This window comes from Rhizopus delemar, genomic scaffold (genome assembly GCF_000149305.1).
Source record: "Rhizopus delemar RA 99-880 supercont3.2 genomic scaffold, whole genome shotgun sequence".
Taxonomy (NCBI): domain Eukaryota; kingdom Fungi; phylum Mucoromycota; class Mucoromycetes; order Mucorales; family Rhizopodaceae; genus Rhizopus; species Rhizopus delemar.
Genome location: NW_027137828.1, coordinates 3,947,862 through 3,970,030, shown reverse-complemented (window position 1 = coordinate 3,970,030; position 22,169 = coordinate 3,947,862). Strand labels below are relative to the sequence as shown.

The 22,169-nt window shown below is 34.9% G+C and overlaps 12 protein-coding genes across 12 annotated transcripts; 5 read left to right on the top strand and 7 right to left on the bottom strand.

The window, feature by feature from the left end:
- Window positions 1–402: 402 nt before the first annotated feature.
- Window positions 403–621, bottom strand: RO3G_03794 (uncharacterized protein; the record flags this gene model as incomplete). Its single annotated transcript, XM_067658384.1, has 1 exon — window positions 403–621. The coding sequence occupies one exon, from the start codon at window positions 619–621 to the stop codon at window positions 403–405; it is 219 nt and encodes a 72-aa protein (XP_067514485.1).
- Window positions 622–999: 378 nt separating this feature from the next.
- On the bottom strand, window positions 1,000–1,731 carry RO3G_03793 (uncharacterized protein; the record flags this gene model as incomplete). Its single annotated transcript, XM_067658383.1, has 3 exons — window positions 1,000–1,205; window positions 1,258–1,466; window positions 1,652–1,731. 3 exons carry the CDS (start codon window positions 1,729–1,731, stop codon window positions 1,000–1,002), a joined length of 495 nt encoding a protein of 164 aa, XP_067514484.1.
- A 1,744-nt stretch (window positions 1,732–3,475) lies between these two features.
- RO3G_03792 (uncharacterized protein) lies at window positions 3,476–4,142 on the top strand (the record flags this gene model as incomplete). The annotated part of the gene is made up of 2 exons (XM_067658382.1): window positions 3,476–3,911; window positions 3,958–4,142. 2 exons carry the CDS (start codon window positions 3,476–3,478, stop codon window positions 4,140–4,142), a joined length of 621 nt encoding a protein of 206 aa, XP_067514483.1.
- A 566-nt stretch (window positions 4,143–4,708) lies between these two features.
- On the top strand, window positions 4,709–5,457 carry RO3G_03791 (uncharacterized protein; the record flags this gene model as incomplete). Its single annotated transcript, XM_067658381.1, has 2 exons — window positions 4,709–5,295; window positions 5,451–5,457. The coding sequence occupies 2 exons, from the start codon at window positions 4,709–4,711 to the stop codon at window positions 5,455–5,457; spliced, it is 594 nt and encodes a 197-aa protein (XP_067514482.1).
- Window positions 5,458–6,431: 974 nt separating this feature from the next.
- On the bottom strand, window positions 6,432–7,283 carry RO3G_03790 (uncharacterized protein; the record flags this gene model as incomplete). The annotated part of the gene is made up of 1 exon (XM_067658380.1): window positions 6,432–7,283. One exon carries the CDS (start codon window positions 7,281–7,283, stop codon window positions 6,432–6,434), a length of 852 nt encoding a protein of 283 aa, XP_067514481.1.
- Window positions 7,284–7,879: 596 nt separating this feature from the next.
- RO3G_03789 (uncharacterized protein) lies at window positions 7,880–8,221 on the top strand (the record flags this gene model as incomplete). Its single annotated transcript, XM_067658379.1, has 1 exon — window positions 7,880–8,221. One exon carries the CDS (start codon window positions 7,880–7,882, stop codon window positions 8,219–8,221), a length of 342 nt encoding a protein of 113 aa, XP_067514480.1.
- Window positions 8,222–10,991: 2,770 nt separating this feature from the next.
- On the bottom strand, window positions 10,992–11,102 carry RO3G_03788 (uncharacterized protein; the record flags this gene model as incomplete). Its single annotated transcript, XM_067658378.1, has 1 exon — window positions 10,992–11,102. One exon carries the CDS (start codon window positions 11,100–11,102, stop codon window positions 10,992–10,994), a length of 111 nt encoding a protein of 36 aa, XP_067514479.1.
- A 405-nt stretch (window positions 11,103–11,507) lies between these two features.
- Window positions 11,508–12,005, bottom strand: RO3G_03787 (uncharacterized protein; the record flags this gene model as incomplete). The annotated part of the gene is made up of 1 exon (XM_067658377.1): window positions 11,508–12,005. The coding sequence occupies one exon, from the start codon at window positions 12,003–12,005 to the stop codon at window positions 11,508–11,510; it is 498 nt and encodes a 165-aa protein (XP_067514478.1).
- Window positions 12,006–12,309: 304 nt separating this feature from the next.
- On the bottom strand, window positions 12,310–13,752 carry RO3G_03786 (uncharacterized protein; the record flags this gene model as incomplete). The annotated part of the gene is made up of 2 exons (XM_067658376.1): window positions 12,310–13,106; window positions 13,257–13,752. 2 exons carry the CDS (start codon window positions 13,750–13,752, stop codon window positions 12,310–12,312), a joined length of 1,293 nt encoding a protein of 430 aa, XP_067514477.1.
- Window positions 13,753–14,356: 604 nt separating this feature from the next.
- On the top strand, window positions 14,357–15,062 carry RO3G_03785 (uncharacterized protein; the record flags this gene model as incomplete). The annotated part of the gene is made up of 2 exons (XM_067658375.1): window positions 14,357–14,405; window positions 14,545–15,062. 2 exons carry the CDS (start codon window positions 14,357–14,359, stop codon window positions 15,060–15,062), a joined length of 567 nt encoding a protein of 188 aa, XP_067514476.1.
- A 992-nt stretch (window positions 15,063–16,054) lies between these two features.
- Window positions 16,055–16,770, bottom strand: RO3G_03784 (uncharacterized protein; the record flags this gene model as incomplete). The annotated part of the gene is made up of 3 exons (XM_067658374.1): window positions 16,055–16,105; window positions 16,402–16,487; window positions 16,554–16,770. The coding sequence occupies 3 exons, from the start codon at window positions 16,768–16,770 to the stop codon at window positions 16,055–16,057; spliced, it is 354 nt and encodes a 117-aa protein (XP_067514475.1).
- Window positions 16,771–18,820: 2,050 nt separating this feature from the next.
- Window positions 18,821–20,310, top strand: RO3G_03783 (uncharacterized protein; the record flags this gene model as incomplete). Its single annotated transcript, XM_067658373.1, has 3 exons — window positions 18,821–19,115; window positions 19,160–19,930; window positions 20,006–20,310. The coding sequence occupies 3 exons, from the start codon at window positions 18,821–18,823 to the stop codon at window positions 20,308–20,310; spliced, it is 1,371 nt and encodes a 456-aa protein (XP_067514474.1).
- Between the last annotated feature and the right edge of the window lie 1,859 nt (window positions 20,311–22,169).

Sequence of the window (22,169 nt, the reverse complement as noted above, 5' to 3'; positions counted from 1 at the left end):
AGGAGCATCAGGACTGGGCAATGGTTGACTGACAACAAATCGTTTACTTTAATGAAACCAAGATCAACGTATAGGGCTTTGATGGTGATGATCACTATCGGAAAAGGCCAAGTGACCTTTTTCAACATCATGACCTGGATTTTGTAATCCACCATGAAGCTAGCAAATTGATGTCCGGCTAAATGAAAGATTTACCGTCCATCGTTTTGGAAGGCTGTAGCGGAGCTAAACTTGAGCGTACAGACGTGTTCTATATATCATTTGAAAGCCTGGATCGTCTATTTTTAGATGATGTAACCTTTATTTCCAAAAATGGTAATATGCGGAAATAAATGGGGAAAGAAAATAGGCGCTATAAGCCCTGATTTTTATGGTTATCAATGAAAATTTTATTTGTTTATTTTAAGCAGTTCGGAGTTTTTTTACGGGCGTAGTAGGTGCAGAGGTATTATTTCCGTCAGATTCGCTATTGGAATCTTCATCTGAGATAAAAATAAATGGCTCTTCATCGCCCTGATCACCAGTGGCATCTTCTAGGACGGTTGTCAGCAAAGATACCAATGGGCCTTGGTTGGCAATACCTGCTCTGGTGAATGACACTTGCGAAAAACAAGCAAGCATTGCCTTCCAGTGATTGTCAGCATGCTTTCTTCGCCAGATGAACTCCACTAATTTCCATGGCATCATCGATGCTGTGCGATGACGGCTGGTCACTCCTCGTTTGATACCATTCCAAGTGCCTAATAGCTGGTTGTTAGCATCGTTTAAGAATTCTATGATCTATAGAAGTACGTACCTTCAATGGTGTTTGTGCAGGCACCTGTCTTTGGATCGCGAAACGTTTTGGAATGATTGACTGTTTGAACAATAAGACTTCGGCTTGGATCGCTGTCGATCCCTTTATATCCTTTCCAACAGTCTACCATGACATGTGAGCCTGTCAACAAGGGTTAGGTACACTGATCATCTAGCGTATACATATTGTAATCGTTACCATCCTTAACAAAAGTATCGATTATGAGCTTCAAGGTATTTTGGTTGCGGTTCAGGTACCGTCAGCAAGAACACCTTACGTTCGGGCGTACGCTCTACGCCTCCAACAACCCAAACACCATCGACTCTCTTCCTCTTGTTGTAATTTCTCTTGCCAAACTTGCTTTCATCTATTTCAACAACAATTGACTGTCCATTACTGCCAACCCCACCTAAGTATGACTAATTAATTACATACTCTGATATCAACAAAGCATCACGTACCAACTTGAACATCTTCAATTCGAAGATCTGCCTCCATTACTTGATAGATATCTTTGACAATGCTGCGGACAGTTGGCAGGCTAAGTCCAGTCATGGTAGATATTGTTCCGTTCGGAACTTGAAGCAAAAAGAGGTACACTACTAATAGTGTTTGATGGATGATGGACTTGCGACCTTGAAAGAAGGGTCCATCCAAGTAAGAAATGCGGCTACGCCCACACGCACAGGTGGTTGAGCCGCATCGCCAAAAGAATCCATCCCGGCTGGACTGGTTCAAGCGCATTTCAGAGCCTTCTTTACATTTGCGCGAAGAAAAAAAGGCACCGTTCTCCTTCAAATAACTTTTACCAGTTGCCTTTAATTACTTTCCCTCCCAGGTAAAAAATAAACTTACTTCAATGTACATTCAGCCGTCATGGTTCTTTCTGCGATGTAAGCAAGAGTTGGCATGTTGTTAGCAGCGTTAGAAGACATTGGAGATTGATAAAATTGATAAAAAGATGAAGGAAAGAAAAAAAAAAAAGAAATGGTCGGCCTTTTTATATCTTTTTTACATGTTTTGTTATCTGTCCGAAACCAGCCGATAGATAGTGTTATTTTAAAGGTTGGCTTGTAGTAAGTGAGTTAAATTGGGTAAAGTTTGCTTGTAGAGCTTGATTTAAGGTTGTGATTGCCTTGTAAGTTGTTGTTTTGTATGGAATTTAAGCAGATGCTTGATAAGTAGTGACCACCAGATCTTATGTGTAAGATCAATACGATGTTTCTTGATAAAAGTTAAAGTAGAGTAAAAAGTTTAGGTAAACAGGGACTTTCTTGTTAAAGTTTGTTAATTATTGAGTAGAAATATATGATTTATTTAAACTAACTGACAATTTCTTTACAAAAAGATGGGATATATATATGAATATTTTCTTTTTTTTTTCTTTTTAGCTTTTCTTATTTTTTTGACCTTTTTTATATTTTCAACATTTTTTTTCTTTTTAACTTTTTTCATTTTTTTAATTTTTTTTATCTTTTTGACTTGACTCGGCTAATCTCTGTGCATCTTCATTGCCATTTTCGTTACAATAGACAACATCTCCGCAACGGGGATTCGTTTTACCATTGTAATGATTTGGTTTATAGTAGTTTCTCTGTTTGGGAATGTTGAGTTAAGGTTTAAATAAACAGATTTGGGTGTAATTGATATAAGAGTTGCTTTTATATGAGTCAGATTTGGCTTGATTCGCTTGTTATAGTGACCACCAGACCTTGTAAAGTAGATCAGACTGTTTTGATAAAGGTAAAATAAAAAAAAAAAGATAAAAAGATAAATAAAAGGGGGTTTTACAATGAAGTATGATAGCTTCAAGGGACTTCTTGTTCTTGATGTTAAATAAAATAAGAGATAATTTGCCTCTTTAAAAGAATATTTATTTGATAAAAAGAAAAAGTAAAATAAGAAGTGAAGTAAGTAAGAAGTTAATAAGAAGTGAAGTATTTTTGTGATTATTATTTGGAGTTATTTATATGTTTTTGGATTTTATGCTTTTGTTCTGTTTTTGGTATTTTGGGTGGTTGTTATAAGATAAGAGGCGGTTGTTGTATAGTGTAAGGTGGTCGTTGCAAACTGTAAGGCGTTCGTTATAAACTGCAACGATTTAAATTCCGCCGTTTTGTTCTTGCGTGTTACACCATACAGAACTGATAAATGTTTTCCGAAAACTTTTGATATTTCCAAAAAAAATAGTAAGTTACTTAGACCCAAAAATAATGCAAAAAGTAGACTATGTTTGCTGAGCGTCTACCGGGAATCGAACCAACGCCTTCAAAATGAGAATCTATTATCATAACCTGTTCACCACGAATGCTAATTTGCCGATTCTCGTTTCACAAGCTTTTTTGTCATGCAATTGCTAATTTTTGGAGCTGTTTTTCTCGACCTGCAGAAGTCGTATCTCGATCCGGACTTTTTTAATGACCTTCTACTTGTCATCCCTCTTGAATGAAGTGATAAAAAAGGAAAAATAACGACTGTTCTTAGTAGATCTCACAATTGGCCAATTTTGGCTTAATAAACTCCGCTTAAAAATGATGGAATCGTGTTTTGTGGCCCCAATTACCATATTAAGCATACCAAACTCCGCGTGCGGAGTTTGTATATATATATATAGTGGATGGACGGTAAATCTTTCATAGATCCCATAAACTTGTATCAATCCCCGAAAATAGTTATGTAATGGTAACAGTAAATTATAAAACAAATAAGCTTGATGCTCCATATGAGGGACCTTATAAAGTTAAAAGGACCACCCAAGGTGGATCCTATGTGCTTGAAGATGAAAAAGGAGATTTATTACCTAAAAACTACCCACCATCCGCACTCAAGATGATATCACAGAATGAAGTAATATCTTCAAATAAATTCTATCAAGTTGAAGCCATCTTAGCACATAAAAAAGTTAAAGGAAAATATATTTATAAGTGTAGATGGAAAGGTTATGATGAGAGTGAAGATACCTGGGAACCTGCATCTCACTTTGCAGACCTTAAATTCATAACTGAATATTGGCAAAGAATTGGTATTGTACCTGAAGACATCAAAACGAAATATAAAATTCTTGATAAAAAAGAAAAATCAAACAATACAAATAAGGAATCTAATCCTCAGTCAAGTAAACGTAAAATATCAATAGACTTAAAAGGAACCAGCTACAGTAGGTCAAAAAACTGCTGCAAGGAATTGCAAAATTCCGGTTTTACAGCTGGTTTTCCATGGGTACTGCACCAAACTATCTCAAACTTTGACTGTTTGTACCTCAATAGAAAGTGCATTTATTCGTCGATTATCGGATATGGGCAATGGTTATTGGTGGAATTTGAGATCGCTAAAGGTAGTATTATGAACATCCGACATTTTTTACTTGTTCAGATATGTTTGAAATGACGAATTTTAATACGACCCAACCGGTTGCTATCATAATTTTTCACATTCTTGACATGATTAGAATGTTGCCAGTATATAAAAGCGCTTACAATTCCTTTATTTTAAATTTTATATTTCCTTACTTAAATTATTTCTCTTTTTTACCTTATTACCAATCGCATGCCTAAACGACTGCCAGAAGGAAAAGTAGACGATCTCAAGCAAGCATTAACTGGATCCACATCAACGTACGATATTGCTAAAGAAATTGGAGTACATGAATCAACTGTCAGTAGATACTCTAGACGGTTGTTTCCAAATAGGACAAAAAGCATAGGTGGTAGACCTACAGTAGTCTCCAAAGTGACGAAGCGGTTAATAAAAAGAAAAGTCATTGAAGGGGTTTTAAAGACTGCCAAAGAGGTACACCGGGAGCTGGTTCAGCTTGGCTACGATATCTCATACCAGTCAGCAATTAACGTACTGAAATCAATGGAGTTCCATTCTTCAATAAAAAAAAAGAAGCCGTTTTTGACAAAAGCTCATATGCAGCATCGATTAGAATGGGCCAAGAAGCATCAGGATTGGACAGTAGAAGAATGGCGAAAAGTCGTCTTTTCTGATGAAACCAAGATCAACGTATGGGGCTCTGATGGCTGTAAGTATTATTGGAAAAGACCAAATGATCCTCTTCAACCGCATCATCTAGAACTTACAGTCAAGCATGGAGCAGGCAAATTGATGATGTGGGGCTGTATAACTTCTGAAGGACCAGGATATGCTTGTCAAATTTACGATGGGAACATGAACTCTGATGTTTACCAGCATATTTTGAACACTACGCTTCGCGATACCATGGAATACTACAATTTCAACTGGTCCAACGTTTACTTTCAGCATGATAATGATCCAAAGCACAAGGCAAAATCTACAATAGACTGGTTAGATAATCATCAAGTGCGGTATATTAGCGATTGGCCAGCTCAGAGTCCGGACTTAAATCCAATAGAACACGTATGGCATCAATTGAAGTTGAAGCTCAGCTGTTACGAACGTAGAGCAAAGAATACGGATGAGCTTTGGGAACGAGTAGAAAAAGTATGGAATGGCTTTGACAAAGATCTTTGCCAAAGGTATATCGATAGCATGCCGGCAAGAATTCAAGAGGTTATTAATAAAAAAGGAGGGTCAACTAAATATTAATAAATAAATTCATTCCGTTCAAATTTTCGTTTTTCCAAATTTTCAAATTGCGCATCTCATACTTCCTTCAATACTTATCCAATAGGGCTTAAACTCTTTCGGATTTCTCAAGACATGTAGAAGATTTACTATGTGGGAACAGAGGCAGTTTGTGCCATTGTAACAGGATGTGCGCTACAAAAACCAAGAAAAATGGATTCCTTGCAGCAGTTTTTTGACCTACTGTACTCTTCCACAACAATTGATGAGAAGAATAAGAGCCAAGGTAGACGTAAAAGATCTAAACGGTATTAATCATACCTGGGAGGGGATTATGTTGTAGAACAGTAACTGATTGTAGTTGACATTAATAAATATAAGTCTTAATACAAGATCATAATTAAAATAAAATAAAATATAAGTTTATTTAAATAAGATCATACAATCAATTCCAATTAAACATGTTCTTTTAGAATATGTATTGTATTCATGAGAGTTCTTTGATAAGAAGACGTATCAACTAAAATAACCAAATCCAATCCAATGTCAGGAATATTGCTAATCTTTCACATAATTGAAATAACGCGTAAAATAACGTTATTCAATTCAGTGAGGAATTCCCAGAATAAAAGATAATCTATGACAGACATACAAAAGAACAAATGAAAAGTTTTCATAATCATAATTATAGATAACACTTGCTAAAGTACCTGAATATTAGAAGAACGATAACAATAGAAGATATCAAGCCACTCACTCAATAAGATATAAATACCTGCCTTCAATTAGAATAATTTTTACTTTAACTTAAACTGAAATAAAGATCAGTCTCAAAAAGTACTCACACTGTTTCTTGATCTTTGTTTTTACCTATTTTTCAATTATTTAAACCATTATACAACAAAGTGAAGTGAAGTAAAAAATAGGGATAGGATATAAGGGTATTTATATGTTTTTGGTTTTTATAATTTTATGTTGTTTTTGGTTTTCAAGCAAAAGAGTTGATACTCCGTTTTCAAATAGGTTGTTACGCAAAAGTTCATTTTCTAACTGGCGTGGTACTAAAAAAAACTTGACTGTATATCTTTCAGATCCTCCGGGTGGGGAAAAGTTCGTCCTCGAACGCTTGATTGTTCTTTAATTTGCGGATCCAATGATCTCCTTCTTTGATTCTTCTCATAATGTTTGGATTTATTCGTCCATTTGGTATGAGTGATTTTAGTTGGTTGTATTTTGAGGTAAGGTATCTTTGGATACTTCCTGGTTCTTGTGTGGGCTTTTCAAATTTTAAATGACTCCATTCATTTACTTCTTCAGCAAATTGTTTCATTAATTGTTCTTTTTGTCGGGCAAGTTTTCTTTCTTGATCAAGAACACATTGGTAATCGAAAAAGGTGTTAGTAAATTTGATTTTATACATTTCGATTGCTTGTTTGGAGCCATTAAAGTCCCAATCCATTTCCAAGTATGCATCTATGATGCTTTGGTCGATAACATTGCTTGAAACTTGAGAGGATTTGATCATGGAGATAGGTGATATAGGCACCACATTGATGTCAGGGATGGGCTCGTCTAGGATTGACATGCGTTGGGCTTCAACTTGATCTTGGATTTTGTTGGCACAATCAACGGCATAATTCCATCTTGTATTAGCACGGTCTCCTTCAACCAGATAGATGACGTCTTCATCATCTTTACATTCATTTTCACGAAGAAAATCGTCAATGCACACGATCAATGAATTATATCCTTCATTTTTGTACAGTTCCTTAAAGTAGTTCGTATGGATTTCACTTCGATAAGCGTCTTTGGATGGAAAATCCTCTTCCTTTGGAGCATAAGAGCGCCTCCATGTTACGAACAGAACATCCGATATTCTTGACATATCGGAATTCGAGTCAGAAGCAAGAGAGAAACAGTTAAGAGCAGCAGAGTTCATTGTTGTTATATATATATATTTTTTTGATTTGATATGTTTGAAAATAATGGATATTGATAGGGTATATACAGTAGGTCAAAAAACTGCTGCAAGGAATCCATTTTTCTTGGTTTTTGTAGCGCATATCCTGTTACAATGGCACAAACTGCCTCTGTTCCCACATAGTAAATTTCCTACATGTCTTGAGAAATCCGAAAGAGTTTAAGCCCTATTGGATAAGTATTGAAGGAAGTATGAGATGCGCAATTTGAAAATTTGGAAAAACGAAAATTTGAACGGAATGAATTTATTTATTAATATTTAGTTGAACCTCCTTTTCTATTAATAGTCGCTTGAGTTCTTTTCGAAATGTTATCTACATGACTTCCGAAAAGATATTTATCGAAATCAATTCATATTTTATCAACTTGTTCCCAAAGCGCATTCGTGTTCTTTGCTCTACGTTCGTAATATTTGAGATTCAACTTCAATTGATGCCATACGTGCTCGATTGAATTTAAGTCCGGGCTCTAAGCTGGCCAATAGTTAACATAGCTCTCTAGGTTACTACATAACTAGGCCATTGTAAATTATGCCTTGTGCTTTGGGTTATTGTCATGCTAAAAGTAAATGTTGGACCAGTCGAAATTGTAGTACTTCATACTATCACGAAGCGTAGTGTTCAAAATATGCTAGTAAACACCCGAGTACAACTTTCCATCGTGAATTTAGCAAGCATATCCTGGTCCTTCAGAGGTTATACAACACCAGGACATCAATTTGCTAGCTTCATGGTGGATTACAAAATCCAGGTCATGATGTTGAAAAAGGTCACTTGGCCTTTTCCGATAGTGATCATCACCATTAAAGTCCTATACGTTGATCTGGGTTTCATTAAAATAAACGATCTGTTGTCAGTCAACCATTGCCAAATCCTGATGCTCCTTGTTCCATTCTAACTGATGGTACGTATGCACTTTTGTCTGAAATGGCTCCTTTTTTTCTATCAGAAAATGGAACTCCATTGATTTCAGTACGTTAATTTCTGACTGGTATGAGATATCATAGCCAAATCCAACCAGCTCCCGGTACACCTCTTTAGAAGCCTTTAGAACCCATTCCATGACTTTTCTTTTGATTAACCGCTTCGTCACTTCGGAGACTACTGCAGGTCTATCACCTGTGCTCACTGTCCTACTTGAAAACAACGTTATAAAGTATCTACTAACAGTTGATTCGTGTAATCCAGTCTCCTTAGCAATATCATATTTTGATGTGGATCCGGTTAATGTCTGTTTGAGGTCGTTTACTTTCTCCTCTGACAGTCATTTATGCATGCGATTGACGAAAGGGTAAAAAAGAGAAATAATTTAAACAAAGGAATATAAAATTTAAAATAAAGGAATTGTAAGCACTCTTAAATATAGATAGCATTCTAATCACGTCAAAAGTGAGAAAAATTGTGATGGCAACCGGTTGGGTCGTATTAAAATTCATTATTTCAAACATATGTAAACAAGTAAAAAATACCGGATGTTTAAAATACTACCTTTAGCAGTATCAAATTCCACCAATAACCATTGCCCACATCCGAAAATTAACGAATAAATGCCCTTCCTATTGTGGCACAAACAGTCAAAGTTTGGGATAGTTTGGTGCGGTATCCATAGACAAGCAGCTGTAAAACATGAATTTTGCAATTCCTTGCAGCAGTTTTTTGACCTACTGTATATGTTTTTTTTTTTTGTGTTTTGTGTCGTTTTCCCTTTTTTTTTTTTGATTATCATAAGATGTTTAGTTTACTGAAGTAGTTCATTTGTTTCAACATCCATAGTGCTTGTAACGTTTCGCAAGTGGTCCGTTCTCCAACTAACATTAGGCATTGTGTATGACTTGAGACGGTTTCCATGAACTCTCCTAATTCGGGTATCTTGTACATCCATATTTTTAATGTGGTAAGTGCCTTTTCCAAGTATTTGGTGTATGATAAAAGGTCCTTCCCATTTATCCTGTAGTTTGCCTGACCAAGAGGTAGATAAATAGTCCTTATATAATAGAACTAATTCTCCAAGTTTGAATGGGGGCTTTAATTCTTTTCGTTGATCTAGGATTTTATTTTCAATTGCTTTGCGTTGTGCTGCTTGTGTGGTTTTTATGGCTGCTGCGGCTTGTTCTCTAATACGATTAAGATTGTGTATTTGATGAGAAGTTCGGTGATACAAGGTTGCTTCAAATTTAGGTGATTTTTTATCATATAAATGATGTTCCATGTCAAAAGGTGTCCTTGGCTCATAGCCATATGTTAAGAAGAATGGGCTTTGTTTGGTTGTAGCCTGTTTGATGGATCTGTAAGCAAATAATGCTGCTGGTAAGTATAGATCCCAGTCTTTCTTTTCATCTTCTGATCGCTTTTGTAGTATTTGGCCTAGAGTTCGATTAAATCTTTCTATGAGACCATTGCTCTGGGGATTATATGGAGTTGTAGTCTTGTGTATAATTGAATAATTTTGACAGACTTTTCGTATTAAATCGCTCAAAAAGGGCTTTCCATTATCTGAGACTATAATCGTAGGACATCCATGGCGGCATATAACTTCTTCGTAGAGAAAAATGGCTATTTCTGATGCTGTCTGGAATCTCATTGGCTTAGCTTCTACATATTTAGTCAAGTAATCGATTGCTGCGATTATACAGTGGCCGTCAAAACTGGTCGCATGTTTTCATATTTTGCCTATACGCACTATCTTCTTCTTCATTTCTTAGTCTATAGCAATGAAATATAGTTCATTCGAAAGAGCAAACTCTGGACAATTATATGGTAACACAGACATCACAGTAGAGCCAGTATACTGGTAGTAATTGGCACTTAAAGTCCGACGGTACATGCGACCAGTTTTGACGGCGTTTATAAGTAACATAATATAGTTACAAAAATGAGGCTTAATTGCAATTTTTTCATATTTTTTTCTTCTCTTTCTTCTTTCATCGTAATATTATTTACATGTAAGTGTTTTTTTGTTAAATTGCAGCACTCCATTAAGACATTATACCATTGCAGATCCGACATGCGTGCAATTTCAAATGACAAAGCAAACAACATCTACTCATTGCTGAGATCCAAGAAGTCAAACAGCAAAATAGCAAAACAAGTTGGTGTTAGTCGTACCACTGTTCAGAAGTACCGCTCATCTCTTAAGATGAGTGGAAATGTTGATGAAGGTGGTCGCCCATCTCTAATTAGCCAACGCATGGTGAACTACATCCGGAGATTAGTCACCTTAGGAAGAAAAAATAACGCTGTAGAGATCCAAAAAGCTCTAAAAGAAGAATTTGGAATGTCAGTAAGTGACAGTACCGTACGCCGCGTTCTTAAAAAAGCTGGCTTTATAGCGTTTGTCAAGCCTCAAAAACCTTTGCTACGCAGCCAAAACATCGTGAAACGCCTTCAGTGGGCCAAATCGCACCAACATTGGACTGTGGATGACTGGAAACGTGTCATATTCTCTGATGAGACTAAAGTAAATCGTTTTGCATCCGACGGAAAGGCTTATGCATGGAAACTACCTCATGAGGAATTGAACTCGCGACATGTACAGCAAACCGTCAAGCATGGAGGCGGCAATATCATGGTCTGGAGCTGCATTACATGGGAAGGAGTTGGGTGGATAGTTGATGTAGGTCATCGTATGAATAGCGAAGGCTACCTTGAGGTCTTAAAAGATGACTTACTCAAGACAATGGAAAGTTATGGCTTGGATTCCTCCAAAATGGTGTTTCAGCAGGACAATGATCCGAAGCATACATCGAAGGTAGTGAAAGAATGGATTGACCAGCAGCCATTTGAAGCATTGGAATGGCCTCCTCAATCACCAGACCTAAATCCCATAGAGCATATGTGGGCTCATTTAAAGAGAGAGCTATTTCATAGCTATGAGGCACCACCAACTAGTATGCATGAGCTATGGGAGCGTATAGGTCAGACCTGGTATGCCATTTCCAAAGAAGAATGCCAAAAATATATCGAAAGTATGCCGAAAAGGTGTGCTGCAGTTATTAAAGCAAAAGGTCGTTGGACTAAATATTAATTTTTTTAAATAAAGTGTGTAAAAATGTTGACTTATTAATGCCGTCAAAACTGGTCGCATGTACCGTCGGACTTTAAGTACCAATTACTACCAGTATACTGGCTCTACTGTGATGTCTGTGTTACCATATAATTGTCCAGAGTTTGCTCTTTCGAATGAACTATATTTCATTGCTATAGACTAAGAAATGAAGAAGAAGATAGTGCGTATAGGCAAAATATGAAAACATGCGACCAGTTTTGACGGCCACTGTATATCTGTAGCCAGACCTTGAGGCTTGTACATGTTTAACATCAAGAGCAATACGATCAAATGGTTTTGTTGATATGGGAACTGGATACAGTTCTTCATTCAAGGATTTACTGCCGTACATCTGACATCTGTTACATTTTTGTACGTATTCTAATATTTGCTGATTCATTCCATCCCAGTAGAAACGAGATGCGACTTTGTGTAATGTATTATTATAGGCAAGGTGACCTCCAAGTGGGTGTTGATGATAAGCTTCAATTATTTCCTGAGCTTCGTTCTTATTGAGAACTTTTCTTATTACGCCATTTGTTGTGTTGTATCTAAAGAGTACACCTTGAAAGATGGTATAATTCTTGGATTCTTTTTTGATGTATTTTTGCATTTTATCTGATATTTGATCAGGCATCTTGAGCGTGAGCAAATAATGTTTTAGTTGTTGAATTTTTTCTGTTTCCATATTTAATTTCCGTTTCTGGGGACACAGGGTTTGTAACTTCAGGTTTAGTGATACTAGATTTCTATTTCTGGGGACACAATGATTATGGATCTTGTGTATTGATTTGTTTCGAGTTGTTGCTTGTTGTTTAATGTGATATGTGTTGCGATGAATAGTTTTGTGGTTTGTAATTCTTGTGTGTGTATTGTTGTTGTTGCTGTAATTTTTTTTTTTCATCTTTTTTTTTTTTTTTTTAAATACTAGTTTGGTACTTCTAATATCCCAATCTTGATAAGAAGTCAGCGCTTTCATTGACTCTTCCCGGACGGTATTTGATCTCGAATTCGTATTCGGTTAGGATTGTTATCCATCTTGCAATAATTCCTGTTGGGTTGCTTGCTTTAAGTAATCCATTTAATGCAGAATGATCCGTAATAATAGTAAATTTTTGTCCAAGTAAATAGGGTCTAAATTGCTTTACTGCCCATATTACGGCTAAACATTCCAGTTTGGTTGCAGCATAATTTGCTTCATTTGCCTTGAGTGCTCTACTTGCAAATACAATTGGATGTTCATGTCCATTCTCGTCTAACTGTGTCAAGATACAGCCTAAACCGGCTTTTGATGCATCGGTTACGAGTAAAAAGGGTTTATTGAAATCGGGCCTTGCTAAAACAGGTGCAGTTGTTAGTAGTTGCTTTAGTTTTTCAAATGAATCAGTAGTCTTTTGTGTCCATGGAATGTTTTTAGAGGTTTTAGTTTGATCATGTAATGGACGTGCTATAGCGGCAAAGTTCTTAATGAATCTTCTGTAATATGAAGCTAGTCCCAAAAAGGCTCGTACTTGAGTGATAGATTTTGGTATAGGATAATTAACAATCTTTTCAATTTTGCTTGGGTCAGTTTGTATTCCATCTTTTGTTACCATGTACCCTAAGAACTTCAGATGATCTTTGAAAAAGAAGCATTTCTCTGGGTTAAGTTTTAGGTTTGCAGCTAGAATACATTGAAAAACTTGCTCTAGATGATTTAGATGCTGATGATGATTGAGTGAATATACGTTGAGGTCATCTATATAAGCTACTAAGCATTTGTTGATAAGAGGGCGGAAGCATAGATCAATTAATCTTTGGAAAGTTGCTGGTGAATTCACTAATCCCATCGGTAATGTATTACAGTGATATGTGCCAAACTTAGTTGTAAAAGCTGTAAGTTCTTTACTATCTTGTTCTAAGGGAACTTGATGAAAACCTGCTCGCATGTCTAGAGCTGAGAATATTTTGGCTTTTCCAAGTGTATCAAGTAAATCATCAATACGAGGTAGAGGGTATGCATCTTTTTTTGTTATGGCGTTTAACTTTCTGTAATCAATCACCATACGATAATCTCCATTTTTCTTCTTTACTAATATTACTGGAGCTGCCCAAGGACTGTTTGAAGGAGCTATAACACCAAGTTTACAGTATTTATCTAGTTCTTTTTGGAGATATTCTGCCTCTATAGGACTAATTCTGTATGGGCGATGACTAATTGGATGGGCATTATCTTCGATGATTATTCTGTGTTTCAACAACTTTGTGTGTCCAATGGTGTCGTTATCCCAATCAAAAATTTCTTTGTATTTGTTGAGTAGCCTTCTTAATTCAATAATTATTTCCTTGTCAACTTCTCCAACTTCTAATTTGGAAAATAAATGCTTTTTTAGAGGTTCGACCATTTGATGTTTATCCATAACATTTAACTGTGGTCTTCTATCAAGTGTATAAGCTTTAACTATTGAGTCATTTTTCGTATTGAATTTTTCTAATATTCCGATTTCTTCATAAGGTTCTATGAATATGTCTTTTTTGGATCGATTGTATATTCTGATTTCGACATTTCTTTTGTTGACTATAAAGTTGATACATGTGTCAAAGTATCCGAGAGCATGTAGAAGCTTTGGATTCTGTCGTATTTACCTTAATAATTTTCTTAATGTCGTGTGAGATCACTCAAAAGATTCTTCAACTAATAATTTGACTGTATATCATATATAGCCCAAAGTGCTATATACGATAAACAGCCCACACAATTTATACCGTACTACCTCGGACCCTAAATCACATTATTATATTCTAAGACGTAGTTTGTATTGAATGGGCTCTCTCTCTCGTCCTTACTCAATAAAGAGGTTCAAGAGACTCATCGATTTTTCGACTTATTTTATTACTTTTATTAATCGAGAGAAATAACACGCCTATTCCACATACTATAAGCTCAACGACAAAGAATTACCTGAAGAGAGAGCTTGTAAATGGTTCACTTAAGACTGCAAAGAGCGTATGGCCATATTTAAACAGTATTGGTCACAAGATAGGCTATTTTGGTACAGTAAAAATGCTTCACAGTATGGGTTTCGATACCCAAATTAAGAAGAAAAAGCCTCTCCTCAAAAAATGTCACATGGAAGCTAGACTAAAGTGGGCTAAAGCTCACAAAGATTAGACAGAAGATGACTGGAGACGTATAGTGCTTTCTGATAAGACCAAGATTAATGTTTGGGGTTCAGATGGCTGTAAGTACTTTTGGAAACGACCTGGTGACAAATTGCAGCCTCATCATCTTGACCTTACAGTCAAAGGAGGAGCTGGCAGTGTGCTGCTTTGGGGTTGTATGACGTGGGATAGTCCTGGATATGGCTGCGCAATTGAGAATGGTACTATGAAAGCATCAGATTATGTTCATATCCTGTCAACTACACTGATGGACAGTCTGAAGTACTATGGTTACCAACAGGAATCTATTTATTTTCAACACGACAGTGATCCTAAGCACACATCAAAGCTTGCTCATGTTTGGTTTAAGGAAAATGGGTTAAAAGAAGAGCATACTTTCAGTTGGCCTGCTCAAAGTCCTGATTTGAATCCTATAGAGCATCTCTGGCACCATTTAAAGCTGAGGCTGAGCTTAGATGAAGATAGGGATAAAGGACTGCATGATCTCTGGTCTAGAATCGAGAAAGAATGTATTTCTTGTACCAAAGAGTAATGCCAAGCATATATCAAGAGTATGCCAGCTCGTTGTAGAGCAGTTATTAAAGCTAAAGGCGGTCATACACGGTATTAAATAAAAGATGATTCAATTGGAAAAATTGTTCGAATGCATATGCTTGACGCAATTTGGTCTTACTATATATGGAAATAATTCCAGACCCCCTAGCGTTTTATATGTTATATGCGAAAGCTGTCGCTTTTTAATGAGGTATCGTACGTAGCTCTATCGTATCTGGCTGCAGAGATACAAAGCAAAACGTATAAAATTGCAAAACATTCGAACAATTATTCCAACAACTGTATAATATAATAAAAGTAAAGGGAAAAAACCCTAAAAATAAGCCCACAACACTTCTATCGCTTTTTCGGACTGTTAAATAATAACCTGAGCTTAAAACTTTCATGACATGTAATAGACAGTACAACAAGTATGTCATAAAGTTTTTGCATGATCTAAGTCGCTGTGTATGCTCACAGAGGCTAAAAACTGAAAAAATATCTGACGTTTTTAGAGTTTTTTCACCCACTGTAGAACTACTTTCGATTCTTTACATCTGAATTTATCTTGTATTTTACGACAGGAAAGAGAAACAAAATAATAATAGAAATAAACATAAGTGATTTACTTTGAGACTGTTTATGGCTTGTCTTTATTATGATATAAAAAGTACCACTATTTATAAAAATACAATCTCCTATTGCGATTATGTCTTTAATTTCTGGAAGTAATTAGATACTAGAAATAGACTACTGCTTAACCAATACCTTGTTGCCTTTATGAAATATTGACATATGTCATCCTCTCTAAGTCTTAGCTATATTCTACTCTTGATCTAGAGTCAGGAGGCCTACTAAAATTTAGTTTAATAGTTACAGATAGCAGTGTTCTAGTGTCGTGGACTGTTCTAGGTTACTCAGTGAGTTGACATAAATATGAACGTAGCTCAATTTAATAAAAGGTCAGACCTCTTTTTCATAGGAACAGCCTTAGTCAACAATTTTGGCAGTCCCCCACGGTATCAAGAACTGGTTGTATGGCTATAACATAGCTAGATTACCATATGTATAATGAACGTCTTTAAAACAATTTGAATATATATTTTTTACTATTTAATAACATCACAAAGTCTCCTAACTGGTTTTATTAAAATCATGTATTATATTATTCATTATTTTGATCGTTGAATTAGCTTTTTTCTACAATCAAATTTTTCAAGTAGTTGATTATCTGACAACAGAAGTTGAGAGTCCAGGAGAAGAATTTCGTTATTAGAAATAAAAGTTTCAATAGCAATTTTCTTTATAACAGGGCACTCTTCTAACAAATCTTTTACGAGATGGGAACGTGAAGAAATCCCAGCAAAGTCAATCGAAGCCAAACAAATATTATGATCAATAGATTGAAGATACTCTAACATATCTATTGTGAATCAAATAGAAAGTTAGTGATGGGTTTTTCAGTCTATATGCTGTAGTATTGCTTTACCTGGAGTATTTCCAGTTACATGTTTGAGTTTTTCCATAATTTCGTCAGTTTTATTCAAGTCCCTTTCGTTAAACGGCGAAGATGCAGGACTAGATACTGAAACGTAAACTTTATCAACAAGGGAGCGGTCAAGCAGATTGTCAACCATTTTTTGTAAGAGTTTCAGCCTTGTTTCTGGATCCACGTCAGATGGGGACTTGCGGACATAGAGAAACATTTTGTTCTTAATGTTATTATTATGAACTTATTCTGATATTTATCATTTATGTTTTTTATATTTATGTATTATACATTATATACGTTTATTATAAATATATATTAAAATTGTATATGCTTTATTTACAATGTTTTATATTTACGCAATTATAAAATTATCTAAATTACAATTAGTCTATATTGTATAGAATGCATATTTATATCAGCATGCTTATATTTTTATAAATTTTTTATATATTAATACATTTAAAGAAAAAAATCATACATATATATCTAAAAATGTTTCTCATAGCCGATGATTTCGTAATCATTTTTTTTCAAATTTAAAATGGATGCTTTGTATCTTGACAAAAAACTGCATATTTCTTCCAACAAACTGTCTATAGAGAAGCATGTTAGTTATGTATTTTGCTTATACTATTGCTTAGGCTTACCATAATAAATATCATCTAATATACAGTGGCCGTCAAAATTGGTCGCATGTTTTCATATTTTGCCTATACAGACTACCTTCTACTTCATTTCTTGGCGTATTACAATAATATATACATCATTCGAAAGAGCAAACTCTGGAAAATCATATGGTAACACAGACATCACCGTAGACCCAATATACTGGTAATAATGGGCCCTCAAAGTCCGGCGGTACATGCGACCAATTTTGACGACGTTTATAAATAACATAATATAGTCACAAAAATGTGGCTTAATAATAAATTTTTTATATTTTTTTCCTCTCTTTCTTCTTTCATCGTAATATCATCTACATGTAAGTGTTTTTTTGTTAAATTGCAGCACGCCATTAAGACATTATACCATTGCAGATCCGACATGCGTGCAATTTCAAATGACAAAGTAAACAGCATCTACTCATTGCTGAGATCCAAGAAGTCAAACAGCAAAGTAGCGAAGCAAGTTGGCGTTAGTCGTACCACTGTTCAGAAGTACCGCTCATCTCTTAAGATGAGTGGAAATGTTAATGAAGCTGGTCGCCCATCTCTAATTAGTCAACGCATGGTGAACTACTGTTAAGGATACATAAGATTATAGTCACTTTATTTTAATAAAAGGAATCAAATATGATCCTGAATAATATGCTGACATAACTTGGAATCATTTATAACATTATTCCCAACACAGATGAATAAAAGACTGGGTGATTGGCACTTCAGGCCACGATGGATAAATCATAAGTTCTACAGCTATAGCGGAGCTAGAATAACCATCCAAAAATGGAAACTAAGGTTATAAGACAAGGATAATCGAATGGCGCTGTTTAATTTTTGAAATTCCGAATATATCCCGATTTAGTCAAGAATAATGGGGCATTTCTTAAGTGAAGCCCCTTTATTCCAAGTTGGTTTTCATATCATTTGGTACATTAGTAATTTTTAAAAGTAGTCAACACCATATAGTGCTTTTAAACTTGCTTAACAGCCATCAAAATATTTGTAACAAATGATCAGATGTATCTAATGCATTATTTCTCAGAAATTACAAAATAGCTTAATTGGCAATGCCCTCCTTTCTAATCTTGATGTCGTGAGTTCGAAACATCCTGTTACCATTTTATACTTCTGTGATAACGAATTACGTTTTCCTTTTTTTTTGTTTCGGAGCTCAAAGGATTTTGTAAGCCACAAAAAAAGTTTTTTTGTGGCTTCATGTTTTTTCTTTTTTCTTTTGTTTTTCTTTTTTTTAGTTTTTAATAAAAGGTAAGTTGAAGATAATATAAGTAACCATTATTCATTAAGTTCTTTTTTTTTTTATAAAAAACTATACTATTGAAACATTCAACTTCAAACTAGATACAGTATACAAGTATGTCAGCAAACAATAACAATTTAATTTCCAATGGTCCAAGCTCAAGAATTGTACCTAATGGTGAATTGGACAGAGAAGCTATTACAATTTCTTTCGATTCTTGTTGGAGGCAAATATCTTTTTTTTTAACAAAATAAGATTGTTAATTTTTTTTCTTTAGTTTTTTAAGAAGCATTGGTGCTATTTCTACTCAACCAGAGGTTAGATGTCCTAAATGCAGCGAAATCATGCGTGGTCCAACATGGAGAGCATCTCGTAATCAGTATCAATTTCGCTGCTATAATCGTGCTGCGCATGCAACAGAAGTCTCGCAATCTGTGACAAAAAACTCAATGTTTTACCGAAAAAGATGTGATATTCGTATAACATTGAAGGTTATATTTCGCCTTACTATGAACCAAGAAAGGTTTTCAACCATCTATAGAGATCTTTCAATTCACTACAAGGTGATTGCCCAGTTGTACCGCGACTTGATTGTTGTTTTTGAAAGCGACTTGTTAAGACATAATCCAATTATGTTAGGTAAGTTATGAGTTTTTCTTTTATATCTTATTTACATGATGTAGGTGGGTCAGGTGTAGACCATGTCCAAATTGATGAGTCGAAATTTGGTAAGAGGAAATACCATAGAGGCCATCGAGTGGAAGGCGTATGGGTTTTGGGCATGGTCGAAGCTATTGCTCTTGGTACAAATAGGGTTGTGACAGTATCACAAGAAAACGGGGAGACTGAAACAAGATTGGTACCACAATTTAAAGCAGGCCGCAGATTTTTATGCACTGTTCCAAACCGAAACGCACATACCCTTATACCCATCATTCGAAAGTACGTTGCTCCAGGTACAACAATCAGAACAGATGGCTGGCGTGCCTACAGCGGCTTGCACCCTAGGGAGCGATACAATGCCCGCACTGGAGCTCTTCAAGTTGCAATGATGGACAGTGAGCAGCATATCTACAGACATCAAGTAGTTAATCATTCCCTTGGGTTTGCTACGGAAGATCAAGTACGCCAAAACAATACTCAAGGGATGATCAATACAAACATCATAGAAGGATTGTGGGCCGATGTCAAAAGGGAAATGCAAGCTAGACATCGTACAAAGGTTGAATGTCCATATCGCCTACTGGAGTACTTATGGCGTTATGAAAATCGCAACCGAATTTGGGCCGCTCTAGTGCGTGGTTTAGGAGAAGTATCGTTTCCTAATATGCCAAGGCAGAGAAATAGAGACGAAGAAGTTGAAAATTATCAACTTATAACAGAAGAAGAAGGAAGTGAAGAGGTGATAGAAGGGGATCCAACAGATGAAATGAACAACAATCATGAAATTGACAGTAATTATTTATACAAAAAAAAATGATAGCCTTATATTTGTCTGGATCAATGTAATACTAATTTCTGCATAATAGTCGATATTGGTGATGACACAGATACGGATGATACTGATGATGATCCAGATTATCAAGAAGTACAAGTACAACCACCTCCAGCACGTCGCCGTAGGATTAATAGAAGATCTGATGTCGCAGTCGTGATAGAAGATGAAAGCAACGCTTTACCTAGTTCTGGTAACAGTAGTGCTCTTTCAGTAGAAGAAGCTACAAGTAGATTAATGGATGTTGTACGTAACCGAGAATTAAATAACTTTCGAGAAGCATCAGAAGCATTATACAATGCTATGATCGCAGAGCAAAATACTCCAAATGCAGTATAATAAACGTAACATATATTAAAAAATATAGGCATTTTTTTGTTAAGGTATTTGCTACGTACTTCGTCAATTTATTAGGGTCATTTTACTGTATCTTATTTAATTAAACCAATATGAAGTGGCTATCCTTTATTTAATGTAGTCAATACGTAACTATATGCTAACTTTAATTTGCAAAGCAAAAGCGCTATTATCATGTGCTCTTGCTTAATTATAATTCTTCTTTGCCTAAAAAGTACTTACTGTTGTGTTTTTTCATTACATCTACTATGAACTATAGACACACATCTAAAAAAAAATAAATAGCAAAGAAATATACCGTATCCAGTAAAAATAATTTATATTTTTTTTAATTCAAATTATAATGTGAATAACATATTTAATAAGAACACTTAAAATTTAATTAAGAATAGATTTGTAATTAAAAAAGCATTATAAAAACGGTATGTATTAATATTTTTAAATGATATTCAAGAATGATATCACGTTATTATATAACAGTATATAGTTTATTACTTTTGTAAAACAGTAACTGATTGTAGTTGACATTAATAAATACAAGCATTAATACAAGATCATAATTAAAATAAAACAAAATATAAGTTTATTTAAATAAGATCATACCGCTGTAGAACAGTAACTGACTGTAGTTGACATTAATAAATATAAGTCTTAATACAAGATCATAATTAAAATAAAATAAGATACAAATTTATTTAAATAAGATCATACAATCAATTCCAATTAAACATCTTCTTTTAGAATATCTATTGTATTCATGAAAGTTCTTTGATAAGAAGAAGTATCAACTAAAATAACCAAATCCAATCCAATGTCAGGAATATTGCTAATCTTTCACATAATTGAAATAACGCGTAAAATAACGTTATTCAAATCAGTGAGGAATTCCCAGAATAAAAGATCATCTATGACAGACATACAAAAGAACAAATGAAAAGTTTTCATGATCATAATTAGAGATAACACTTGCTAAAGTACCTGAATATTAGAAAAACGATAGCAATAGAAGATATCAAGCCACTCACTCAATAAGATATAAATACCTGCCTTCAATTAGAATAATTTTTACTTTAACTTAAACTGAAATAAAGATCAGACTCGAAACGTTCACAAACTGTTTCTTTATTTTTGTTTTTACCTCTTGTTTTCTATGATCTTAACAATTACAATTAGTTTTTTTACAACTAATGTTTGAACCATAACGAAGAAATAACGATATTTTAAGAATCAAGGAAACAATGTGATTCTTACATAATAATAATGATGTTATCAAGTTAAAAAACTTAGTATCTATATTAAATGCATCAAAAGATGTTTAGGAATAAGCTTCCATTTGGTATAAATGCTCGGACAGTGGATGATGCCTCTTTGCAAGATATCCTTATTATAGCATATACGCTACGGACCCTAATTAGGTCGCAAAAATTTTGGCGGCCATATCGATATTTCATGTAACTGCCATACATCAATAATATTAGAGTTCAAGAAACATACAAAGGAGTTGGCGATTGCTAATCCTTCAAAAAAGTAAATGAGGGCAAGCTGAGAAAACCAGATGCTTACAGTGCCAGATGTGCCCCAAAATTCAATTTTTCAGATTCCATTCAAACTTTTACCCAATGTAGCATATTATTGGGTAAGTCATTTCCCAAATTCTCGGAGTGTGAAAGCAAATATTCGCTCCGCAATAATAGAAAACGTGCGGATATGCTATAAATTTAAGGAACACATAAAATTCTTTCTACTCGATAGTTTTTGATAAAATTTTGCATACTATATGCACTAACAAATAAAAATGTTTATGCAAAATCTCCGCCAAAATCGCCGACATTTTTATTTTT